The sequence below is a fragment of the Cervus elaphus genome, chromosome 11, assembly GCF_910594005.1.
Source record: "Cervus elaphus chromosome 11, mCerEla1.1, whole genome shotgun sequence".
Taxonomy (NCBI): Eukaryota; Metazoa; Chordata; class Mammalia; order Artiodactyla; family Cervidae; genus Cervus; species Cervus elaphus.
This window is the reverse complement of record NC_057825.1, coordinates 57,977,812-58,000,498: the sequence shown is the minus strand read 5'-3', so window position 1 is coordinate 58,000,498 and position 22,687 is coordinate 57,977,812. Positions and strand designations below refer to the sequence as shown.

The 22,687-nt window shown below is 45.1% G+C and overlaps 1 protein-coding gene and 1 long non-coding RNA gene across 2 annotated transcripts; one reads left to right on the top strand and one right to left on the bottom strand.

Annotated features, from left to right (window-relative positions):
- Positions 1-1,017: 1,017 nt before the first annotated feature.
- On the top strand, positions 1,018-12,055 carry IL1F10 (interleukin 1 family member 10). The gene is made up of 5 exons (XM_043917147.1): positions 1,018-1,047; positions 8,303-8,362; positions 10,584-10,669; positions 10,944-11,071; positions 11,352-12,055. The coding sequence occupies exons 2-5, from the start codon at positions 8,331-8,333 to the stop codon at positions 11,562-11,564; spliced, it is 459 nt and encodes a 152-aa protein (XP_043773082.1). The 5' UTR covers positions 1,018-1,047; positions 8,303-8,330; the 3' UTR covers positions 11,565-12,055.
- Positions 2,469-18,852, bottom strand: LOC122703052. The gene is made up of 3 exons (XR_006343405.1): positions 18,843-18,852; positions 11,187-11,193; positions 2,469-2,607 (listed from the first exon to the last, which is right to left on the bottom strand). It is a non-coding gene; the product is annotated as an uncharacterized LOC122703052 (long non-coding RNA).
- Between the last annotated feature and the right edge of the window lie 3,835 nt (positions 18,853-22,687).

Sequence of the window (22,687 nt, the reverse complement as noted above, 5' to 3'; positions counted from 1 at the left end):
CACCTTTGCCCATCTTTTTTCATTGCTCACTCTGCAGACATCTGGGTATAGGACTGACCTCTCCCATGTCCTCACCGAGCTCTTTATGGAACTTTGCAAATGACCCATGAGGGAGAATTACAATAAAGCAGTTGGTCCCCAGAGAATACTATGCCTAAGTGTCTCTGCCCCTTGTAAGTGGGTGGATGAATGGGTGGTTGGATGTGTAGACATTCTGATGGATGGATGGATGGGTAGATGGACAGATGGATGGGTGGATGGGTAGATGTACTGATGGCTGGATGGATGAATGGGTAGATGAACTGATGGATTGATGGATGGATGGACAGATGAGTGGATGGATGGGCTGAATTAAGCAATGTCAATCAGAAGCCCAAGTGTTCTTCATCTCTGCCCTGCTCACACTGTCATATGCCCTTGTAGTCTAGGGCACACAGCACCTGCTCAATCCCAGGATAAATCTAAGGTCAGTGTCTTCTGACTGTAGTGGATTTCCTTAGACATTCACCTCATCAAGCTGGTACCAACTAATAGAGCCTGTTGAAAAACAAAGACATCCCTTTCATCTTTCCCAACAGGGGCTATTCACAATATCAACAACCCCCATTCTCACATTGCCTTCATGGTCACAGCCTGGCTACGGACAAAAATCTGTCCTTAGGCCTTTCGGACACACTCACTCTTGCCTCTTCTTCTTCCCTAAGACTAGATGGAGCTCCATGGGCACCAAAGGGAAGGTGATATGAAGATGTCTGACCACCAATATCAGTATTAACGACAGTAGCTTTGAGCAGGGTCCCAGCACCTGGCTTCTGCTAAGGCTTTATGGGCGACTCTCTCCCCTTTAACAAATATTCATTAGTGTTCCCACCTTCTTATTATCTAGACTGTGCCAAAGACCTTGTGAAATCCCAGCGCCTTTCTTCCCCATCCTGGAGCCAATTATAAACATTGCTACAGGCTGTCCCACCCTGATCAGGCAATATAAACTCAGTGTAGACAGCCTGGAGAAATCAATTGGAGGTTCCAGGCACCCAGGATCTGCAGGTCAGTGGTAGAAGGCAGTGTTTTCTCTTTTTCTCTTTTCTTCTCCCTCTGTCAATATCTCTGATAGGCCACCTCCCTTTGATTTCTCCTGGAAAGCTCTCTAGTTAGCAAGGTATCCTTTATGTAGATATAGGATGCTAAATAAGTCTAGGGGCACATAGAAAGAATTTGAGGAGAAAGTATAGCTAAGTCATGTTAAAGTTTTTAAATGTTTAGGACAACAGAATTTAAATAAAATTTTAAATACTTTTAAATTTATTTGGCTGCATTGGATCTTTCGTTGCAGCACAAAGGATCTTTCGTTGTGGCATACGGACTCTCTAGTTGTGGCTCAAGTGCTTAGCTGCTCTGCCCCTTGTGGGATCTTAGTTCCCTGATTAGGGTCAAACCCATGTCCCCTGCATTGCAAGGCAGATTGTTAATCACTCGACCACCAGGGAAGTCCTCAAGGAGCACACAGATTTTAGAAAGTAATTTCAGAAGAAATCACTGAGGCCAGTGGTACCCAGCAATGTTTGATGAAGCTTGATTTTCTTTAGGGATGCCCCAGTGCCTTGAGAGGGGGCAGTTGATTTACAGGCTTTCCTGGTGGTTTAACAGGTAAAGAACCTACCTGCAATGCAGGAAACTTGGGTTTGATCCCTGGGTCATGAAAATCCCCTGGAGGAGGGCATGACAACCCACTCTGGTATTCTTGCCTGGGAAATCCTGTGGACAGAGGAACCTGGCAGGCTATAGTCCATTGGGTCACAAAGAGTTGGACACAACTATAGTGACTGAGTATGTGTGCATGCATGCATAGTTGGTTTACATTGTTGTGTTAGTTTTTGCTATGGAGCAAAGTGAATCAGTTATATATGCATGCATGCTAAGTCGATTCAGTCGTGTCCAACTCTGTACAATGCTATGGACAGCAGCCGACCAGGCTCCTCTGTCCACAGGATTCTCTAGGCAAGAATAGTGGAATGGGTTGCCATTTCCTTCTCCCACATTTCCCTAAGGAGGGAATATTTCCCAGCCACCCAAGACCAGGCCCTGGCCTCACCAGCCAGTCAGCACCTTGTACAAACCAGTGAGACCTGTTTCATAAGACATTACTTTCAACTCAGGAGGCACCAAAGAATTGGGGTCAGTAGCTTGGCATGCTGAGAGAAACATCAGGCTCCCCCTATCTTTGAGAGGTAGCCAGGGAGGCAAGGGCCAAGGAAGAGTCCATTCTTTACTGGCATCCACACAGACATGTCCTTGTTATTTAAACAATCAAAGTTTCCAGTGTAAAAACCTGTGGGCTTATTGCAGCTACCCCACTGATGGTTTATCTTTTTCTATCCATCAGACCTGCCATGAGGGCATGGTTTGTTAATTAATTTGTTTATTTCCAAGGATCTCAGACTCACAGATCCTTCTAGGCATACAGAGAGAATATCTATTAACACAGTGAAATTGAAAGTCACTCACTCTTGTCTGACTTTTTACAACTTCATGGACTGTAACCCGCCAGGCTCCTCTGTCCATGGAGTTCTCCAGGCAGGAACCGCTCCAGGAGTGGGTAGCCATTCCCTCAGTTGTTGTTTAGTTGCTCAGTCATGTCCAACTCTTTAAGGCTCCATAGACTTAGCCTACCAGCCTTCTCTGTCCATAGAATTTCCCAGGCAAGAATACTGGAGTGGGTTGCCATTTCCTTCTCCAGATATACAAATATATCCACTCTTTTTTCAGATTCTTTTCCCATTTAGGTCATTTCCCATTTAGGTCATTACAGAATATTGTGTAGAGTTCCCTGTGCTATACAACAGGGTCTTATTAGTTATCTATTTTATATAGAGTAGAGTGTGTGGTTACCAAGGGGAAAGGTGGAGTGAGGGATAAATTGGGAAGTTGAGATTGACATAGACACCCAGTGCCTGCTTCAGTGGTCAATGCTAACTGGGTTCCCATATCTCCATTTCTTTCTAATTCTGCTAAACAGGTACCTTTTATCCATCTAATTTTCCTTAGGTTCCCATGAAAACTTTTCTTTGAAACTTAAAATACTTTTGAAAAATACTGATCTTGCCCAGCCTCTCATTCTAATGATAAGAAATTGGAGGCCTAGGGACAAAAAGGGACTTTCCAAGGTGGCAAAACAAACTTGTAATAGAGTTAGGTCTAGAACCAACCTTCCATTTGAATCTGCGGTATGTGTTTCTATGTCCTATTTGTAAGCATGGATGTACCTCAGTTGGGGCAGGTGGAGAGAGCTACAAGCCACATTTTGTGGCCTAAAGAGCCTATTAAATTTAAAAAGGGAAATAAATGTCTACATATAAAACAATAAATAACACAATGAAACTTCATGGGAGTTCAGAGTAGGATTGCAATGGTAAAGAAAATAGTCTTTAAACACTGAATCATAGAATCACTGATAGTTTGATCTGGAAAGAATTTTAATAACCACATACTCTAATACCATGATTTATAGGTGCTGAAACTGAAGATTAGAGGTTAAGTGACATGACCTTGTATATCTGAGCTGATAATTAACTTGGCGGAACTAGATACTCAACTATAGATAATAATACCATGTCCGGTGACCTTAATGCCAAAAGATCTGAATGGACAACAATAGGATGGGATGACTTTGGAGGTAGGGAAATCAAAGATAACTCTGAGAATACCTATGAGAAAAATAAGAAAGAAGTCTCATTGCCTGGGAGGTGATTTAGTGTCCACAGAGAAGTGAGATATACCTAGAAAAGTGTATCATATGGTGGGAAACCACTGTAGGCTAGAGTGGGGTGGGGATGTGATGAAAGCAGTACTTAGAATACAAGTCCAGAAACCTCAGATAGGTTGGGCTGTACTGAAGGTGGAGAAACCAGGAATATAGTCACAATTCTAATGGCTATGAAGAAAACAAAGTTTATATTTTAAAGACATAATTTATTGGAACTTGTTGATAAATCTGTCACAGAGTCAAGAAAGTAGGAGAAATTGTCAACAGTTCTCAGGTTTTGAATCTCACTATCTAGAGGAATATTGTGGTAGCAAGAGAAATGATACTGTGAGGGATGAATGGACTTGGAGGAGGAGAAGATGAATTTGACCTTAGATGCATTTGGTTGAGAATGATGGCAGGATATCCAGAGGGTGGTATCCTGGAGGCTGCTGGAGATAAAGGAGGGTGTTCAAACTGGGCTTGGGAGGCATCAGAGAAAGATGATAATTGCATCTGTAGAAATGGATGGATTGTAGCTCCATGGGATATGAAAGAGAAGTGCTTAGGATGTTGGCTTGTGATTTCAAGGTTTAGGGATGACCCCTGCAAAAAGGGAAGAATTCGCAATGGACCTGAGCAGAGAATGGAGAGGTGTGAATCAATATCAAGGGATCCAAGGGAGGCAGTTGCCAAAGATCTGACAAATCAAAAAAGTCATTTGGTTTGACTCTACAGAAGTTAATATTGGTCTTGGAGGGAACAGATTCAATGAAGACTGTGTGTAGGAGGATGAAGGAGAGGGTGAGATCAATGTGAGTGTGATGTACAAAAGAGCTTGAGGAAGTCCAGGGATATTTTTTGGTGATATTGGGTCCAGGACAGGTGAATTGATGGGAACTGAGATAGCCAAAGATGGTACCCAGAGAGGGCTATAGCCTAATGTCCAGTGAAAGGTCACTTGGAGACAATTGGGAAGGGAAAGCTTTGGGGAGTATGTGGTACTTTGGGAAGGACTATGGCAGATGCTCCACACCAGGAACCCAGGCTCTCTGATAAACTAGAAGATGGCCTCTCATTCCTACTCACTTCTATACATCACAATCTATACCAAGACCCCAGGCAGGGATTCCTGATTTGGGGGTCTTTAGGAGAGACACAGGTTTGAGGCCAGACCAGGAAAAGAGGCTTCTAGAGTCCCAGAGATCCTGCTGGACTGGACCATTCTTGAATTTCTGTTGGCTCTGAGTTGACACTGACCAAGAGGGGGAGTCATCAGCCTGTCTGTCTGGCCTCACACTTTGCCCTCTACTTGGTCTGCCCCAGCCGGCCCTTGGCACAGCACCAGGTTGCCCATATTTCTGCCGCTCCAACCAAAGTTTCTCCAATAGTTTGGCTGAGAGTGAGTGCAGCATCAAGTGGGTTTGCATCAAGGCCATGCTGCTGTCAGCTTATAAGGGCTGGAAGATCATCTGTCCTTTGATATTTAAAGCATCTTCCAGCATTAATACCATTTGGTTGCATTTGAAATGCAGAGTTTTAGGTCACCCCAGACCTAGGGAATCAGAATCTGTATTTTAACAAGAGCTGCAGGTGACTTATATGTTCATTCAAGAGTGAGAAGAACCAAACTCGTGTACCATTTCCCCAGCCCAGTTGATCACTAAGTCACTTCAGGAAACTTCAGTCCAGGAAACAGTACTTCTCAAGAGTCCTCCAAGTAATTCAATAGGCAGGCACATTCTGGAAAACTAATGACTTGGATTGAACACTTCATTTTTCAAAAAATTGAAATGTAGCATATACTTCCCCCATTCCAATATTCTTGCCTTGAGAATTCCATGGACAGAGGAGACTGATGGGCTACAGTCCATGGGGTTGCACAGAGTTGGACATTATTGAGCAACTTTCATTCATTCATTCATTCACAAAGGAAATTCATATTCATATAAAGAAAAGTGTTGAAATGCTAAAATTAAATAAAAATCACCCATAATCATATCAGCCATAGATATGTGCTATAAAATATTGATCATCTTTGTTTCTATGTATTTGGGTAGATTTAAATGGAAACATAATGCACATATTATTTATAACCTGCACTTTGCACTTTGTATTTTGAACATTTATATATCATAAAATGTTTTTCCACGACATTGTCTTTCATGTACACATACTTTCTTATTTACCATAACTTCTGTTGCTGTTGAGTCGCTAAATTGTGTCCAACTCTTTTTGACCCCATGGACTGTAGCCTGCCAGTCTCCTCTGTCCATGGGATTTCCCAAGCAAGAATACTGGAATGGGTTGCCATTTCCTTCTCCAGGGGATCTTACCAACCCAGGGATTGAACCCATGTCTCCTGTGTTCTAGGCAGATTCTTTATCACTGAGCCTCCACATTCTTATTTACCATTTTTACCAGTCACCTATTATGGCAGATAGATTATTTCCAATTTCTTGCTATTATAAAATATGATGACATGAACATCTTTATTATTAATACTTGGGCAATTCATTATTTTTCCCTTAGAATATGGAAAACAGATGAAATTACAAAGTACACAGAATGCTTCAAACCTTGATTCACATCACCAACATCTATCCAGAATTTGTACTCCTGTTGGTGTCCCATGATCCTTTGTCCTCACGAACGCTCAAACTCTCACTGCAAAGCTGAGGGAGAGGAAATGACTTGTTCAAGGTGATCAAGTGGCAGGTCCTATACTATAAGGCACCTTGACTACAGCCATCCTTCTAACATCCAGGTCAGGAGCTCAGGGAGCCTGAGATGGTTGGAAGTCCTGCAGGACTTCCGTCTTATAGATTCCCAAAATGTTGCTCAGTATCACCCTCTCCCTCTCTGAGCCCTGCTTCTTCATTTCTACCTTTCTCCCATTTCTTCTATATTTCTGCTTTCTTTCCTCTTCTCTTCTCTTTCCCTTCTTCCTTGGTGAGAGAATCAGATCTATTCTTTAGCCTCAGCCCTAGCCATCCTTGTATTTACTTTTCTGGACTCTTCTCCAACTCCTCCCAGCCTCATGCCCTGATTGGCTCTGGGTTTCTTTCTGTGCTGGATTGAAAGTGGTAATTTCAGGGAAAAGCTCTAGGGACAGATGATCCACCTGGGAGGAGCAGAGCTGTGTGAAGCTCTGTGGTCTGGGATCTGTATAGATGTCACTGGCTTCAGTTTTTGGACCATTTCTCCCCCAGAACATAAGTCTGTGTCTCATGTGTGTGCTGTTTTCCATCTGGAATAGAAAGGGGGAATTTGGATAACCTCTGGTAGGTCACAGTCTTGGCAAAGCATCCCCCAGAACAATGCTCTCTAACTGCAGGGAGATCCTGCCCACCCCTGGTGCAGGCTGGAGGTTCTTCCTAGTAGTGCTGCCCAGAGGAAGTCAGGATGGTGTCTCTAAGGCCAGGCTGGGGAGTGGGACAGGGTCAGGGTCAAAACTAGGTTCTTCCTCAAACTGTGAGGTTGGAGCCCACCCACCCCCATCTAAGCCCCAGGGAATGTCTCTTGGCTGAACTCTTTGGGGGTACCTTCCATCCTGTTTCCCAGAGCTGGCCCCAGGTCATGGCTCACACCCCTGCCAGCTCGGCTAGATGTGTTCCTGGATGGCCTCAAAGGAGGGCAATTCAGAGGGCTTGGAACTGGCTGGGCTGGGGGCACCTTGGTGGACTCAGAGGCCAGCGATAGACAAGTCCCTGGTGAGAACTTTCTGCCTTGTGATGGGGTGATTTAGGGCCTTTGGGGTGTCTGTTCTCCAGCTCCACCACCCTTCTTTTCCTTTTCTTTTTTTTAAATTGCAGCCATTCTTTTTTAAAAATTTTAATTGAATTATAGTTGATTTACAATACTGTGTTAGGTTCAGGTGCCCAGAAAGTAATTCAGTTATACATAGGTAGATAGATGGATAGACAGACAGTTAGATGGGTTTCCCCTGGTGCAATGGTAAAGAATCTGCCTGCTAAGCAGGAGACATGGATTTAATCCCTGAGTCAGGAAGATCCCCTGGAGGAGGAAATGGCAACTGACTTCAGTATTCTTGCCTGGGAAATCCCATGGACAGAGGAGCCTGGTGGACTACATACGGTTCATGGAGTCACAAAGAGTCAGACAAGACTTAGTGACTAAACCGCAACAACAGCAACACTATATATGTACAATTATCTATGTTATACAGTAGGTCCTTATTAGTTATCTATTTTGTATACAGTTGTGTGTATATTTTAATCCCCAGCTCTTTATTTATGCCTTTCATTTCCCCTTTGGTAACCATAAGCTTGTTTTCTATGTTTGTGAATCTCTTTCTGTTTTGTAAATAAGTTCATCTGTATCATTTTTTTAAGATGCCACAGATAAGCAATATTTTATATGATATTTGTCTTTCTCTGTCTGGCTTACTTCACTTCGTATGATAATCTCTAGGTCCATCCACATTGCTGTAAATGTCATTATTTCATTCTTTTTTATGACAGGCTATGATTCCACTGTGTATATGGACATCTTCTTTATCCATTCATACTCTGACAGCCCTTTTTTCTCCCCCTTCAGCAAGGACCAGTAACCCCTGCTTACAAGAATGTGCTCCCTCCCCATGGCAAAATACTACATGTAAGTCTTCCTGGAGTCTACCTTTTCTAATCAGGGATCTGGGGATGACAGAGGAAGAAGAAAAGAAGGCTGAGTCAGAGGGATGAAGTTCCCTCTCACCCAGAAAGCTCAAGTGCCCCATAATTAAGGCACTTATCGTAATTACAGGAGCTTTCTTCCCTGAGCTTCTGCAAGAAGCCAGCCATTCTACTGCCTTGCCTTCATCTTGAGAAATCTACAAGGGAGAGTTATTAAACCCATTTTATAGATTTGAAAACTGAGGCTCAAAAAGGTTATTAAGTACCTGATGTCACACAGGACTAGGACTCAGACTCACATTCTCTGTGCTGCTTCAGCCTCCGCTCTCTAAAAGCTCAGAGATAATTTTGCATCTTAATGATAGCATTTTTATATGTTAACCTCTGTGGTTTTTACTCCCATTCTGGGCTTCTAACTCTTACTTTTATCTCATTTGATATTTGAATCTTTGCTTTTCATTTACCACTTTATTATCTGTGTTTTTTGTTGTAAACTATCTCGAGCCCTTCAAGGAATGAGTTTGGGCATAATAAAAGTAAAATAGGATTAACACCTGGGATGCATTCCCTCAGCTTCTCCATGAGTGAGTATTAGTCGCTCAGTTGTGCCTGACTCTTTGCGATTAAGTCCCTCCCCATGGACGGTAGCCCGCCAGGCTCCTCTGTCCATGGAATTCTCCAGGCAAGAATACTCGGAGGGGGTAGCCATTCCCTTCTTCAGGGGATCTTCTTGACCCAAGGATTGAACCAGGTCTCTTGCATTGGTAGGTGGGTCCTTTACCACTAACGCCACCTGGGAAGATTGTCCTCTCTGTGGCCCCATCCTATCCTAGACATGGGGGATTGGTCAGGGCCTCCAGGAAGTTACAGCATGGCTGAGAAGGCAAGACACATGTGCATGGAGCCTGCAAATGACAAAACAGGATGTCAGCTCTCTGGGGTCTCTAGCCTGGGTTCTGTCCCTGAACAGAATGTGGCTGGCAGTTCCTGGTGGTTGAGGTTGGAGGGAGGCAGCTAGCTGCCAAAACAGGTTATTTTCAGGTCTTCATTTTTATTATACAAGGGAACCTGCTTTAAACACATACAGTCATGAGCTCAGGGTATTATAATTAGCTGTTACTAAGAAAGAAGAATCCCCTAGAGGTAGTGGTGTTGGCCCAGAAGTTCTGCCCTTGAAGGTAAGGAGCATCCCCAGGCCCGAGAGCAGCTGATGGCCATCTCTGAAACCAGCCAGCAATGGGTTAGCCTTGTGGGCGTGGCTTTGATCTGCACAGACTCACCATGGTTCCTTCTCAGCTTCCCTGCACGTGTTTACCCTCCCACACTGATCATTAGAACCACTGCCAACCCCACTGCCAGTCATCAGGGCCCTGCTCTGACTCTCTGCTGACTATCCATATTTGGTACACCCAAAGCGGCCTACTCCCCCCCACCCCTTATATACTTGCATGCTGGAGGGCTGGAGGGTCAGGAAAACTCTGTACACCTCAGTGAGAAGACCCTGGCTCCCATCACGGCCCTGAGGGCCTGACAGGGGCCAAGCTCGGTAAAGACAGAGATGCAGTCTCTGAAAAATGCCCAGCCCCAGGAGAACTTTTCTATAGCCTATGGCTAACCTGGTCTTGACCTACTTTTGGATGGAGTAGCATCCCTACTTCTCACCTGCAGAATGTTGGGGCAGTCTAAGTGTGGGTTGGGAAAGAATTTCCAGACGAAGAGCATTTCAGAAGGGAGTGAGTTTATTAAGAACAAAGAGCAGAGATAATGAGGACACTGTGAGTGCAGTGGGCTGACCTCCTGACAGACCAGGGAAAGATAGTTTTCCTGAGTTAATAGCTGATTCTTATAGCCTCAGAACAAAGACAATCCCCGCTGGAAGGATAGTGTTGGGTGATTGGTTGGGGTGTTATGGGGTATTTACTGGAGCAGGCATCTTTGCTTAATTGGGAGTCAGGAAGCTTGTTAGCAATGATCAGGGGGGCTTTTGGGAATGGTCACAAAAGGGCTCAGTCAGCTTTGCAGGTGATCTTGGTTCTAGGTTCTGCTTCTGTGGCCATGGCACAAGGCCTCACATCCATGGCCTGGGGCAGGACTCAACACAGAAGAACTGCCAATGAGCAGGTCATTCAGAGCCTGGGGTGAAAGGGCTGTGGGGCCCGGGGTGTCTGAAGGGGGCGGGCAGTCAGCGTCGATTCCTGTTCCAGAATTAAGGATGCAGAGCAGAAGGCTCTGTACATGAGAGATGGCCAGTTCCTGATGGGAGATCCCGATGCAGACAACTGTCATGCAGGTGAGCAACTGGGGCCTTGACCTCCTGGGACTCACACAAACTCCATCTGCCCCAGGCTCTCCTTCCCCTTCTGTCTCCAGTGACAGTGAGAACCGAGGCAGGGAGAGCTCTCCCAGTGAGGGATCAGGGCCCTGATGGGAGTCCCAGTCTGTATGCAGGGCCCAGGTCAGCTGTGCCCTGGCCCAGTTCCTTCCTGCCCAAGCTTTAGCTCGCTTAAGAGCTTGTAATCTGGGGTCCCCTCATCACCTGGCTCTCTTCTCTTCTTCCCTCCCAGAGACCATCTGCATACTCCCCAACAGAGGCCTTGAACGCACCAAGTTCCCCATCTTCTTGGGGGTCCAGGGAGGTAGCCGTTGCCTGGCATGTGTGGAGACAGGGGAGGGGCCTTCCCTGCAGCTGGAGGTGAGCAATCACACCCTGTACTGGGGGACCCTATAGACCTCCAGGGTGCTCTGGCATCTCTATGCCCATCTGTGGTCCAGCAAGGTCCACATGTCCCTCTTGTTTGGATTTCCACCATCTCCCTCTGCACCCAGTGCCCAGATCCTTCCCTCTAGAACCTGCAGAGTGAATTTCCCTGGGGAAAGACTCACCTTTTGGTTCCCTCATTGGCCAAGCCCCAGAAGCCTTGAGGGCTGACAGTCAGCTGCCCCATCCAGCCTCCTCTGCCTTGCTCCCACAGGATGTGAACATCGAGGACCTGTACAAGGGCGGAGAAGAGGCCACCCGCTTCACCTTCTTCCAGAGAAGCTCGGGCCCCGCTTTCAGGCTCGAGGCTGCTGCCTGGCCTGGCTGGTTCCTCTCTAGCTCCTCTGAACCCCATCAGCCCATGCGACTTAGCAAGGAGAGTGAGCCCTCAGCCCGCACTGAATTCTACTTTGAACAGAGTCGGTAGGGAGGCAGGAAGCTGGGTTCTGGCCTGGTGCTCCCAAGCCAAGCTCATCCTACTGAGCCAAGCTCATCCTATTGAGCAGAATAATGGCCCCCTCAAAGAACTCCACATCCTGATCTCCAGAACCTATGAATATGTTACCTTACCTGGCAAAAAAGAGACTTTGCAAATGTGATTAAGTGAAGGCTAATCCATCCTGGGTTATCCCAGTGGACCCTTCATGATTAATCATCAGGGTCCTCATATGAGGGAGGCAGGAGGGTGAGAGTCAGAAAGAGAATAGAAGATGCAATGCTGCTAACTTTGAAGATAGAGGAAGGGGCTGTGAGCCAACGAATGCAGGTGGTTCCTAGAAGCTGGAAAAGGGCAGGGGATGCATTCTCCCCTACAGCTTCCGGAAGAAACACAGCCCTGCCAACTTGATTTTAGTCCAGTGAAGCCCATTTCAGACTTCTGACCTCCAGAATTGTAAGAAAATAAATATGTCTTGTTCTAAGTCATTACGTTTGTGGTAATTTGTTACAGTAGCTGTAGACAACTAACACAGGGCCTTCATGGTCGTCTATGTGCAGCATTTAATGCAAAGGGACTGGGTGATTTGGTGAGTCCTTCTTGGAAGCCTGATCATGGTTTCTTCTCTGGTTCCTCTGCTCTGGAGCTTCTAAAAATAACCAAGAAACTCCAGGCAGAATCCATCTCCCCTCCTCTGTCTATGGATAATGCCTTGAGCTATTTACATTCTCAGTTGTGTTAATAGTTCAGGTCACAATTTTTCTATCAGACACTTCACAATGAATCAGTCTCCTAACTGATGGACCAGTATTGTTGATTGTCTGCTAGTTTTGATCTGTGAGGACTAAGGGGAACAGTTATGAGGAGGCAGTGGGTTTGGACTGGATGTACTGAGTTTAAGGTTACTGTGCGAAAAAAAAAAAAAAAAAGGTTACCATGGAACTGATGAGTTGACTGGTTATAGTTGGGAAACAGAGATGGATCTCACTTGAGAGTTTGTAGTTAGGACTGTTACACATCCTTGGAGCCCTCTCCATTACATAGAGGACCCCTGGTTAGGCTCAAGTTAGATCAAGGAGCCTGCCGTATCAAGATTCAGAGGAGTGGGCCGCTGGTACTCTTCTCGTTTCATACAACCACTCAGCATCTGGCCAACCTGTACTGTGAGTCAGGACATTTAAGAAGTGTGTGTCTCAGGGACTTGCCTGGTGGTGCAGTGGATAAGAATCCACTTGCCAATGCAGGGGACACAGGTTCTATCCCTGCTCCAGGAAGATCCCACATGCCGCAGAGCAACTAAGCCCATACGCTGCAACTACTGAGCCCATGCTCTGAAGCCCACAGGCTACGACCTCTGAGCTTGTGTGCAGCAACTACTGAAGCCCGTGGGCCTTAGAGCCCACATGCCACCACTACTGAGGCCTGTGAACCAGCCTGTGTTCCACAACAAGAGAAACCACCACAATGAGAAGCATGCGAACCGTAATGAAGTGCGCTGCTCACTGCAACTAGAGAAAGCCGGCACAAAGCAACAAAGACCTGTCTTCACTCTCACAATGATCCTGCAAGGCAAATATTCATACTGCATTTGACAGGTAAAGAGACTGGACTAACAGAAGTGACATACTTAACTTGCTGAAGGTCACATAGGCTGTACATGTACACCTGGTCCGTTTGACCCCAACCTTGTTCCACAAATTTTTATTTCACTCTTATTCTAGGAGCAACAAAACTAAGTTTCCTTGGAGCTGATAATTGAGTGGGAGAAACACTAAACAAGCAAATACACAAGCAAGAAGACAGACAAGGGCAATTTGCATGAGAGAGGGTGAGGGCAGTAGGTATTCAATGGTAACATTAGAGAGGGCGGTCAGGGGAGGTGACTCTGACTTTTTGGAGGAGGTGACATTTGAGCTGATGCTGAAGGATAGGAGGCAGTGGGAGCAGGAAGGGATGCAGGAGAGAAATAGCAAACACACAGCCCTGAGACAGAATGGGCTCAGTGTGTCCAAATAGTAGTAGAAGGCTGGGGGCGCTGCGTCCTGGAGAGAGGGTTAGGAGGTGGACAAGACCAGCAGGGGACTGGATCATGGAGGGATCTTGAAGGCAAATAAGTGTTTTCACTTATTTTTAAGTGCCAAGGGATGCTATGGGAAGATTTTAAGCAGCAAAGAGACATGCCAGACTTTGTGGCCCTAATAAATTTATATTCTTTCCCTGCATATTCCTCACTACTTGTCACCTGGCTATCATACCATAACTATGTATCTTTTTAATTAATTAGTTATTTTGTAGTTTGGATGTAGTGGGTCTTCACTGCTGCAGGAAGGCTTTCTCTAGTTGTGGTTAGTGGGGGCTACTCTTTGTTGTGGTGCGCAGGCTTCTCACTGCAGCGGCTTCTTTTGTTGCAGAACATGGGCTCTCGGTGCACGAGCTTCAGTAGTTGCTACGCATGGGCTCAGTAGTTTTGACTCATGGGCTTTGGAGCACAGGTTCAGTAGTTGTGGCACACGGGCATAGTTGCTCTGCGGCATGTGGGATCTTCCTGAATCAGGGATCAAAGTAGTGTCCCTTGTATTGCAAGGTGGATTCGTAACCACTGGGCCACTGGGGAAGCCCCACAACTATGTATTTATGTGCTGGAGCTACTCTGTGGTTTTTGAGGGCGTGTTCTGTTCAATTATAGGCTTTCCAGGTGGTACTAGTGGTAAAGAACCAGCCTGCCAATGCAGGAGACATAAGAGATGTAGGTTCGATCCCTGGGTTAGGAAAATCCCCTGGAGGAGGACATGGCAACCCACTCCAGTATTCTTGCCTGGAGAATTCCATGGACAGAAGAGCCCAGCAGGCTACAGTTATAGGGTCGCACAGAGTCAGACATGACTGAAGGGACTTAGCATGCATGCATGCACTCTGTTCAATTTGGGTCACCAATTGTGCCCAGAGTAGTTGCTGGTACATCAAAGGCACTAAGTGCAGTCTTGAATTAATTAGTGGTTGATCACTTGGTTCTTGTTGGAACTTTGGGATACAGTGTGAGGACAACTTGCCGCAAGGTAGATAGACACCACGCAGTGTGGAGGCATAGCTGGCGGAAAGGGCTAGACATGCCTACACAAAGGAAAGAGCATTTTATCTGGGCCTCAGAGAAAAAGTAGTTTCCAGGCAGAGAATGCAGGGATAGGTATTTCTAAGCAGAGGGAGTAACTTGGGAGGGGGTGATGGAGGAGTTCGCAGCACATTTAGGGTGTGGATGAATCAGCCATGTGCAGGGACCCAAGGCTTATGGCTGGGGAGTTGCCAAAAATTAAGACGGGAAGATAGGTGGGGCCAGATTATGGATGCCTGGTGAAGGAGGAGACCTGGAGGAAACATCCAAGTATTTCAAGTAGGACCCAGATTTCAAGTCTGGGACCCTGAGATCAGCACTGGACCAACTGGGCTGTTACTAGGTCTTCTGCTCATCTCAGCTTCCTCTTGGGTCTGCCTCTCACCCCTCCCACCCCCTGCCTTCTGTTTGGCCCTGTCCTGGCATCAACTTTGATGCTGTGGTTCCAAGGGTGGCCTGACCCCTGCTTCAGCTTCCCATACCAGCTCCTCTCCTTCACCAGTGATAATAAATAACTCAACTTGACCCAGCTTGGAGCAGGGCCAAGGAGTGGGATTTGCCTGGGTATGCCTGGGTGGGTGGCGGGCACAATTCACAAGAGAAGGGCCAGCAAAGATGAGTTGGATCATATTCTCTATTTAAGTAAAAAACATTTGGAACATCTAATATATGTCAATGCAGTATTAGTGCTTGGGAGAGGAAGAAGATATAAGAGGTTTAGAAGACATAGCCCCTATGCTTTAAAGATGAAGAGACCAGGCATTATGAATAAAAGCCAACGTCCACTGACTGCTTTCTATGGAATGACTAGAAAACACTCCAAACAGCACTCAGGGAACCTTGGGTTGAAATAATGATGGGGTGTTCTGGCCCTGGGGATTTAAGAGTAAGAAATGGAAGCAGCTTCTGACAGACATGTTGGGATGCCAGGAATATATTCTTCGCCCCACCCCAAGTATTGTCTCTGAAATTCTTCCTCCTTTCTGGTGACCACGCCAAAGGCTTCATTCCACAGCCAGCCCATCAGAGCTGTTATTATGCAAATTCCTGGGAGAGGCACACTTGAGGTCTTATCCACCATTGACATCTCAGAGTGAAATGAACTGGCAGGTCCGGAGTCAGAAACTAGTAAACAGGTGATTAGAACACTGTTACCAATGTGGTAACCTCTCATTCAGGTAGTACCAGGGAGCTGGGCTACTGGATGGTCCCATCCCAAGGGGTCAGGGAAGGATTTAAGGGAGGTAATGCATGCATCAGAGCCAGCCAAGTGAGGGGCAGGAGAAGCTGTGGGCAGACACAGGTTTGAAGGAAGTCCTGAGTGCAACTGTGTGTGTTAATGCATGCATCTATGCATACGTACATACCTGTGTGCACATGTGTATGGTGTGCATGTATACATGTGTGAACCTGTGTCTGCTTATGTGCATATGTATGCTGTATACATGTGTCGACAAAAAGTACCAGACATAGGTAGTGGCTTATGCTTAGAGGACTTTGTCTTTATTCTGAGAAGCTCTGAAGAGACTTTATACAGGAGGATGATGTGTTCAGGGTCTCCTATAACTTGTATGTCCAAAGTCACATGCACTGAAAAAAAGATCACACTTCCTTCATGACCCAAATATTCACTCTGTGATTCCATGCCCACCCTAAAGCCACTCTATTACTATAGCCCCTGCAAAACAAATGCTGAAGATATCACACCCACCATAGGCTATATAATACGTGGAAGTCTGGGGAAGCCTAAACCCAAATTTAGGGAGGAAAAAGTAAAAGTGAAGAAGAAAATGCTAATGGAAACCAGATTTTCCTGAATACTACTGGGTCCACTCACCTGTGCATAGTGAAGCCAATTTACTGACACCAGGTTGTGGTGAAGGCAAGTGTAGTGTTTACTGCAGGCACCCAGCAAGGAGTCCAGGTAACTAATGCTCAAAAGGCCCACTCTCAGTGGTTTTCAGGGAAAGATTTTTAAAGACGGGGTGAGGGAGAGCATCCCAGAATCCTCCAACATTCTTCTGATCGGTTGGTGGTGAGATAACCAGGAATCAACATCATCAACCTTCTTGTCAGTCTGGGGTCTATGTGCTTGTAGGGAGCACGTACAGTTAACTTTTACCTGGTGGGGGTTTCAGTATCTGCAAAACAGCTCAAAGGACATGAGTCAGAATATTATCTATAGCCCTTAGTGAAGTGAAGTTGATCAGTCATGTCGGATTCTTTGCAACCCCATGGCCTATAGCCTACCAGGCTCCTCAGTCCATGGAATTTTCCAGGCAAGTGTACTGGAGTGGGTTGTCATTTCCTTCTCCCAGGGATCTTCCCTACCCAGGGATTGAACCTGGGTCTCCCACATTGCAGGCCGATTCTTTACCATCTAAGCCACCAAGGAAGCCCAGGGAAGGCATCTATACCCCTTAAGGAGAAATTAATTGTCCTTAACTTCATTTAATGGCTAAAGTATTACTATTTTGTCATGCTTTACTGTTTTCCTTTATTTTTGCATTTTTTCACTTCTCTGATTAAATTTATTCTTTGGAACTTGGGGATGACCTGTGAGGCTAAAGTTTTTCTATAAACAAGAGGCAGGCAGCGGACATGCGAGGTTTGTCCAGGGAAGGCCCCCGTGGGGTACTGGTTGGTAACAGAATTTTGCTACAGTATACAACCCATTTCTTAAGTGAGCATGACAGAAATTAACATGATGAGCTTAGATAGAAAAACTAATGTCTTAGAAACACTGGCATTTGAGTTATTGGACTGTATTCCCTGGTGGCTCAGATGGTAAAGAATCTGCCTGCAATGCGGGAGACCTGGGTTCGATCCCTGGGTCGGGAATATCCCCTGGAGAAGGGAATGGAAACCCACTCCACTATTCTTGCCTGGAGAATTCCATGGACAGAGGAACCTGGTGGCTACAATTCATGGGGTCACAAAGAGACGGACATGACTGAGCGACTGAACTGGACTGAACTGAACTGAACTGAATTAAAAGAGTCTGTTAGTGATTTGACCAAAACAAAAAAATCTAATTATCCCCAAAGTAAATTCCAATCTCTGCCTGCTCAATAGCAAATCCAGGATCCACACCCTATATAAGCCTATTTCTGAGGCCCGGAACCTGCAGTGTGGTCTCTGGGCTGCAGGTGGCGACAAAGATCCTGCAGTGCTTTTTGGGTGTGGAGCTGGGTGAGCAATTATGTCCCCTACACTTGAACAAATACTCTTTGGAGATTGTATTCCTAAGTCCAATTTGTTCTAAGTTCAACAAAGTTAGCCTAGGTACCCAACTAACACAATCGGCTATCTAGTACTGTACTGTAATAAGTTTATAATAATTTTCATGCAAGGAATACATAAAAGACAGACATAAAAAATAAAACATTTTAAACCTTATAGTACTGTACCTTGAAAAGTACTCTAATACAGTACAACAGATAACATGTAGAGGCTAGCACTGAATGAACAGGCAGGAAGAGTTAGTGACTGGAGGAGGGAGAGGAGGTGGGAAATAGAAGAGCTGAAGAAGCATCAGCAATAGGACACGGAGGGCGAGTTGCAATTTCACTCACGCCTGACGTTAATGGCACAGGCTCTCCTTGCTGGGACCAGAAGCATGTTCATGTCTTTGAAAGTTCACAACCTGAAGGTTTGTATGATGGTGGCGCATGTGCACTCAGTCGTATCCAGCTCTTTGTGACCCCGTGAGCTCCACTACCCACGGAATTTCCTCGGCAAGAATATTGGAGTGGGTTGACATTTCCTCCTCCAGGGGAATCTTCCTGACTCAGGGACTGAATCCGAGTCTCCTGTGTCTCCTGCTTTGACAGGTGGGCTCTTTGCCAGCTGAGCCACCTGGGAATATAGGGGCCTTATTGTAACCTCTCCCGTATTTAGTACCCACTGTGTGTCAACCCCTCTCCCTGTGATAGAGACGCTGCAGTGAATCCTCCTCTCCTACACTCATCCCCTCCGACTCCCTTACTCAGACTCTGGTCACAGAATTAGAGCGACAGAGGAGGCTGGCAGCCTGCCGTTTTAGCACAGGCTCTTCTACACTGAACATTTCCTGCAGACACTTTCTGAGGGCCCATCGTTCTAGGACCTGAGACACAGCAAATAGCACAGTCATACGAGACTGTCTGCTCTGAGCAGACAGGTATCTTCAGACTCAGGTATCTCCACGATAAGTGTTATCCAGACTGGTTCCAGGGGACTCTATTCTAATGAATGTTCATGGGTTTACGTGGAAAATGAGACAGTTAATGTATGTGTCAGCTTGGCTGAATTAGGGCTTCCTTGGTGGCTCAGGCCATAAAGAAACTGCCTGTAATGCGGGAAACCTGGGTTCAATCCTGGGTTGGGAAGATCCCCTGGAGGAGGGCATGGCAACCCAATCCAGTATTCTTGCCTGGAAAATCCTATGGACAGAGGAGCCTGGTGGGCTACAGTCCATGGAGTTACAGAGTCATACACAACTGAGTGACTAACACTTTCACTTGACTGAATTAAGGGATGCCCAGAGAGTTGGTTAAATATTACTTCTCTGTGTGTCTATGAGAGTGTTTTCAGAAAAGTTTACCATTTTTGAAAACAGATTTCTTTTAAAATGCTTAAATTTATTTTTGGCTGCTCTGGGTCCTTTTTGGTGCATGTGGGCTTTCTCTACTTGCAGTTCAGTAGTTATGGCCCAAGGGCTTAGTTGCTCTGTGGCATGTGGAATCTTCCAAGACCAGGGATCAAACCTGTGTCCTCTATATTGGCAGGCAGATTCTTTACCACTGGACCATCAGGGAAGTCTGAGATTAACATTTTCATCAGTAGAACCGGTAAAAGAGATGGCTCTCACCTATATCGGTGGGCATCATGCAATTCACTGAGGGCTTGAATCCAACAGAAAGGCTGAGAAAGGGTGAATTTGCTCTCTTTTCTTGAACTCGGATGTCTAGCATCTTCCCCTGTCTTTAAATAGTGGAGTTCCTGATTCCAGGATCTTTGGAGTCCAAGACTTGTACCAACAGTATCCCTCCACACACAGGCCCCTGGACTCAAATTATACCACAAGCTTTGCTGGTCCTCAAGCAGACTACAGGGCTTCTTGGCTTCCATATATGTGTTAAGTGTGTATATATGGGTTATGTGTGTATATATATGTATCTATATAAATAATGCACACACACATATATGAAATATACATTGTCTGCTATATAACATATATGTGTGTTACATATATGTAATGCATTATGTGTTACATATTATATATATATGTTTATATGTTATAAACAGGGAAAGTCATAGAGGAGAATAGATCAGACAGCTACATTAGAGTTCTCCAGAGAGAGTAGGAGATATATATATATATATAATGCATTAAGTGCTACATATTATATATATATATCTCCTACTCTTTCTCTGGGGAACTCTAATACAGCTGTCTGATTTATTCTCCTCTATGACTTTCTCTGTTTACTCTGCTTCAGCCACATCACACTCCTTGCTGTTTTTCAGAGACAAATGCTCCAGGTCGATACCACCCCAGGGCCTTTGCACCAGCCTTTGGTGGGGAAGTCTCACTTCCTCAGGGAAGGCTCCTCTGATCTCTTTATGTAAAACTGCAACCTGTACCCCTCTCTGAATCTCAACTCTCTTGAGTCCCCTCTCGTGCTTTCACTTTCTATCACATTCTATGATTTATTACCTATGCATTGCTATGTTGACAAAAAGTTAATCAGTAGTCAATCTAAGAAAGAAATGGAAAATTTTACTCTAGCTAACCTGAAGATTATAACCCTGGAGACAGTCTTTCAGAAAGCGCCAAGGTCTGTTAACCAGTCAGAGGTCAGAGAACAGTGATACACATTTTTGAGATAGAGGGTTACACATCAGATGATATACTGACAGTTTATACAATCCAGATCTGCACGTACAAAGTGAGTAGGGGGTCATCATGACCCAATTACGTGTGAGGCTCGGAAGGGATGCTATCTGCTAAGGAGGTCTGGTTAATGCAGTCACACAACACACACTAAAGGGGAGAGAGAAGACCTAAACGGACAGAGAAAAACATTGTTGTTGTTTAGTCGCTAAGTCATGTCTGACTCTTTGCCACCCCCATGGACTGGAGCACACCAGGCTTCCCCATCCTTTGCTGTCTCAGAGTTTACTCAAACTCATTTGAGTTGGTGATGCCATCCAACTGTCTCATCCTTTGTCATCCCCTTCTCCTCCTGCCTTCAATCATTCCCAGCATCAGGGCCTTTTCCAAGGAGCTGGCTCTTCATATCAGGTGGTCAAAGTATTGGAGCTTCAGCTTCAGCATCAGTCCTTTCAATGAATATTCTGGGTTGGTTTGCTTTAGAATTGATTGGTTTGATCTCCTTGCTGTCCAAGGGATTCTTGCCATAAAATATGAAGTTTATTTTTCATCAGTATATTTCCCCCTTCTCCTTCCAATAGAATACAAGTTCCATAAGATGGAGGTTTTTGCCTGCTCTGTTCATTTTAATTTCACGAGCATGAAAAAATTCTCATGACATGTGTAAGGCACTCATCAACATTTGCTGAATGGATATGGGAATAAATGTATAAATAAGTTGCAGGACTACTTGTTAGTTAGGTCATGGTACAGAGCAGTCCCAGGAAACTCCACAAATGATCTGATTTGGAGGTCAGGCTCTATGGAGGATAGCCCCAGGACACTTATCCAGATTTTTCAGGAAGGACTTTGGCAGTGGGAGGGAGTAGCAGAGAAGAATCCAGTTTCCAAAAGGAGGGCTGGTGGGAATGGATGGGGCCTCAGGGCTCCCAGCCAATGTCTGAGGCTTTTTGCATGGTGTCTCAGTTACCTATTGCTGTGTAACAACCAATCTTAACTTAGTGACTTAGAACAACAATTTATCATTTTTCATGATTCTGTGTGTTGCCCCCAGCCATATTTATTATGATAAACATACTTGTGCTATTCTTCTGATATTGCCTTCTTTTTTTCTTCCTTCTTTTTCCTTCCATGCATGTTTTTTAAACTTTTTATTTTGTATTGGCATGTAGCCAATTAACAATGCTGTGATACTTCCAGGCAGACAGCCAAGGGACTCAGCCATATATACACATGTGTCCATTCTCCCCCGAGCTCTCCTCCCATCCTGGTCACCACATAACACTGAGCAGAGTTCCATGTGCTGTACAGTAGGTCCTTGTTGGTTATCCATTTTAAGTATAGCAGTATGTACACGTCCATCCCAAATTCCGTAACTGTCTCTTCCCTCCAGCAAACCTAAGTTCATTCTCTAAGTCTGGGAGTCTCTTTCTGTTTTGTAAGTTCATTAGTACCATTTCTTTTTAGTTTCCACATATAAGGAATGTCATATGATATTTCTCCTTCTCTGTCTAATGTATTTCACTCAGTATGACACTCTCTAGGTCCATCCATGGAGCTACAAATGGCATTATTTCATTATTTTTGATGACTGAGTAATATTCCATTGTATATATGTATCATATCTTCTTTATCTATTCCTCTGATGACTTCCATTCATATTTACTGAATCCTCCTTTACATTCTGTACAAGGAGATACATGTAAGGTTTGACCTCCTAGTATAGGGAGAGCAAAATTTACCATCCCAAATCTCTGGCACGTGGATTGTTTCGAGCTGACAACAATCAAAGCCTCAAAGATTTGGGGTGAAAGCTTGATCTTTGCCCTAACTGCCTAAAAGAATGTAGGCAAATGGCCTGTTCCAAGAAGGGAGTTGTCCTCACAGATAACTATAGCATGAATTAGGTGTGTAATCAGGAAGGGACCTATCAAAGTCTGTTTTTTAAAATTCCCCTCTGTTTCCCCTTGTCTCTGCAGGGCCAGCAAACATTTGTTTGCCAAACATTTGCTTTTCCATCTCCACGTCAACTGCCTTTCTCCCCTTTGGAGTCCCGAAACACCCTCCGCACCCTCAATATCCTCTTTTGTCCGTACCTGATATTTAAGGTGAGGGTTTCAGCCATTT

Bases quoted from the DNA above. Each gene is read 5' to 3' on its own strand.
- IL1F10 (XM_043917147.1), top strand. From the start codon at position 8,331: ATGTGCTCCCTCCCCATGGCAAAATACTACAT. The intron at 10,670-10,943 runs GTGAGCAACTGG...CTTCCCTCCCAG, and splicing joins TGCAGACAACTGTCATGCAG to AGACCATCTGCATACTCCCC. The intron at 11,072-11,351 runs GTGAGCAATCAC...TTGCTCCCACAG, and splicing joins GGCCTTCCCTGCAGCTGGAG to GATGTGAACATCGAGGACCT.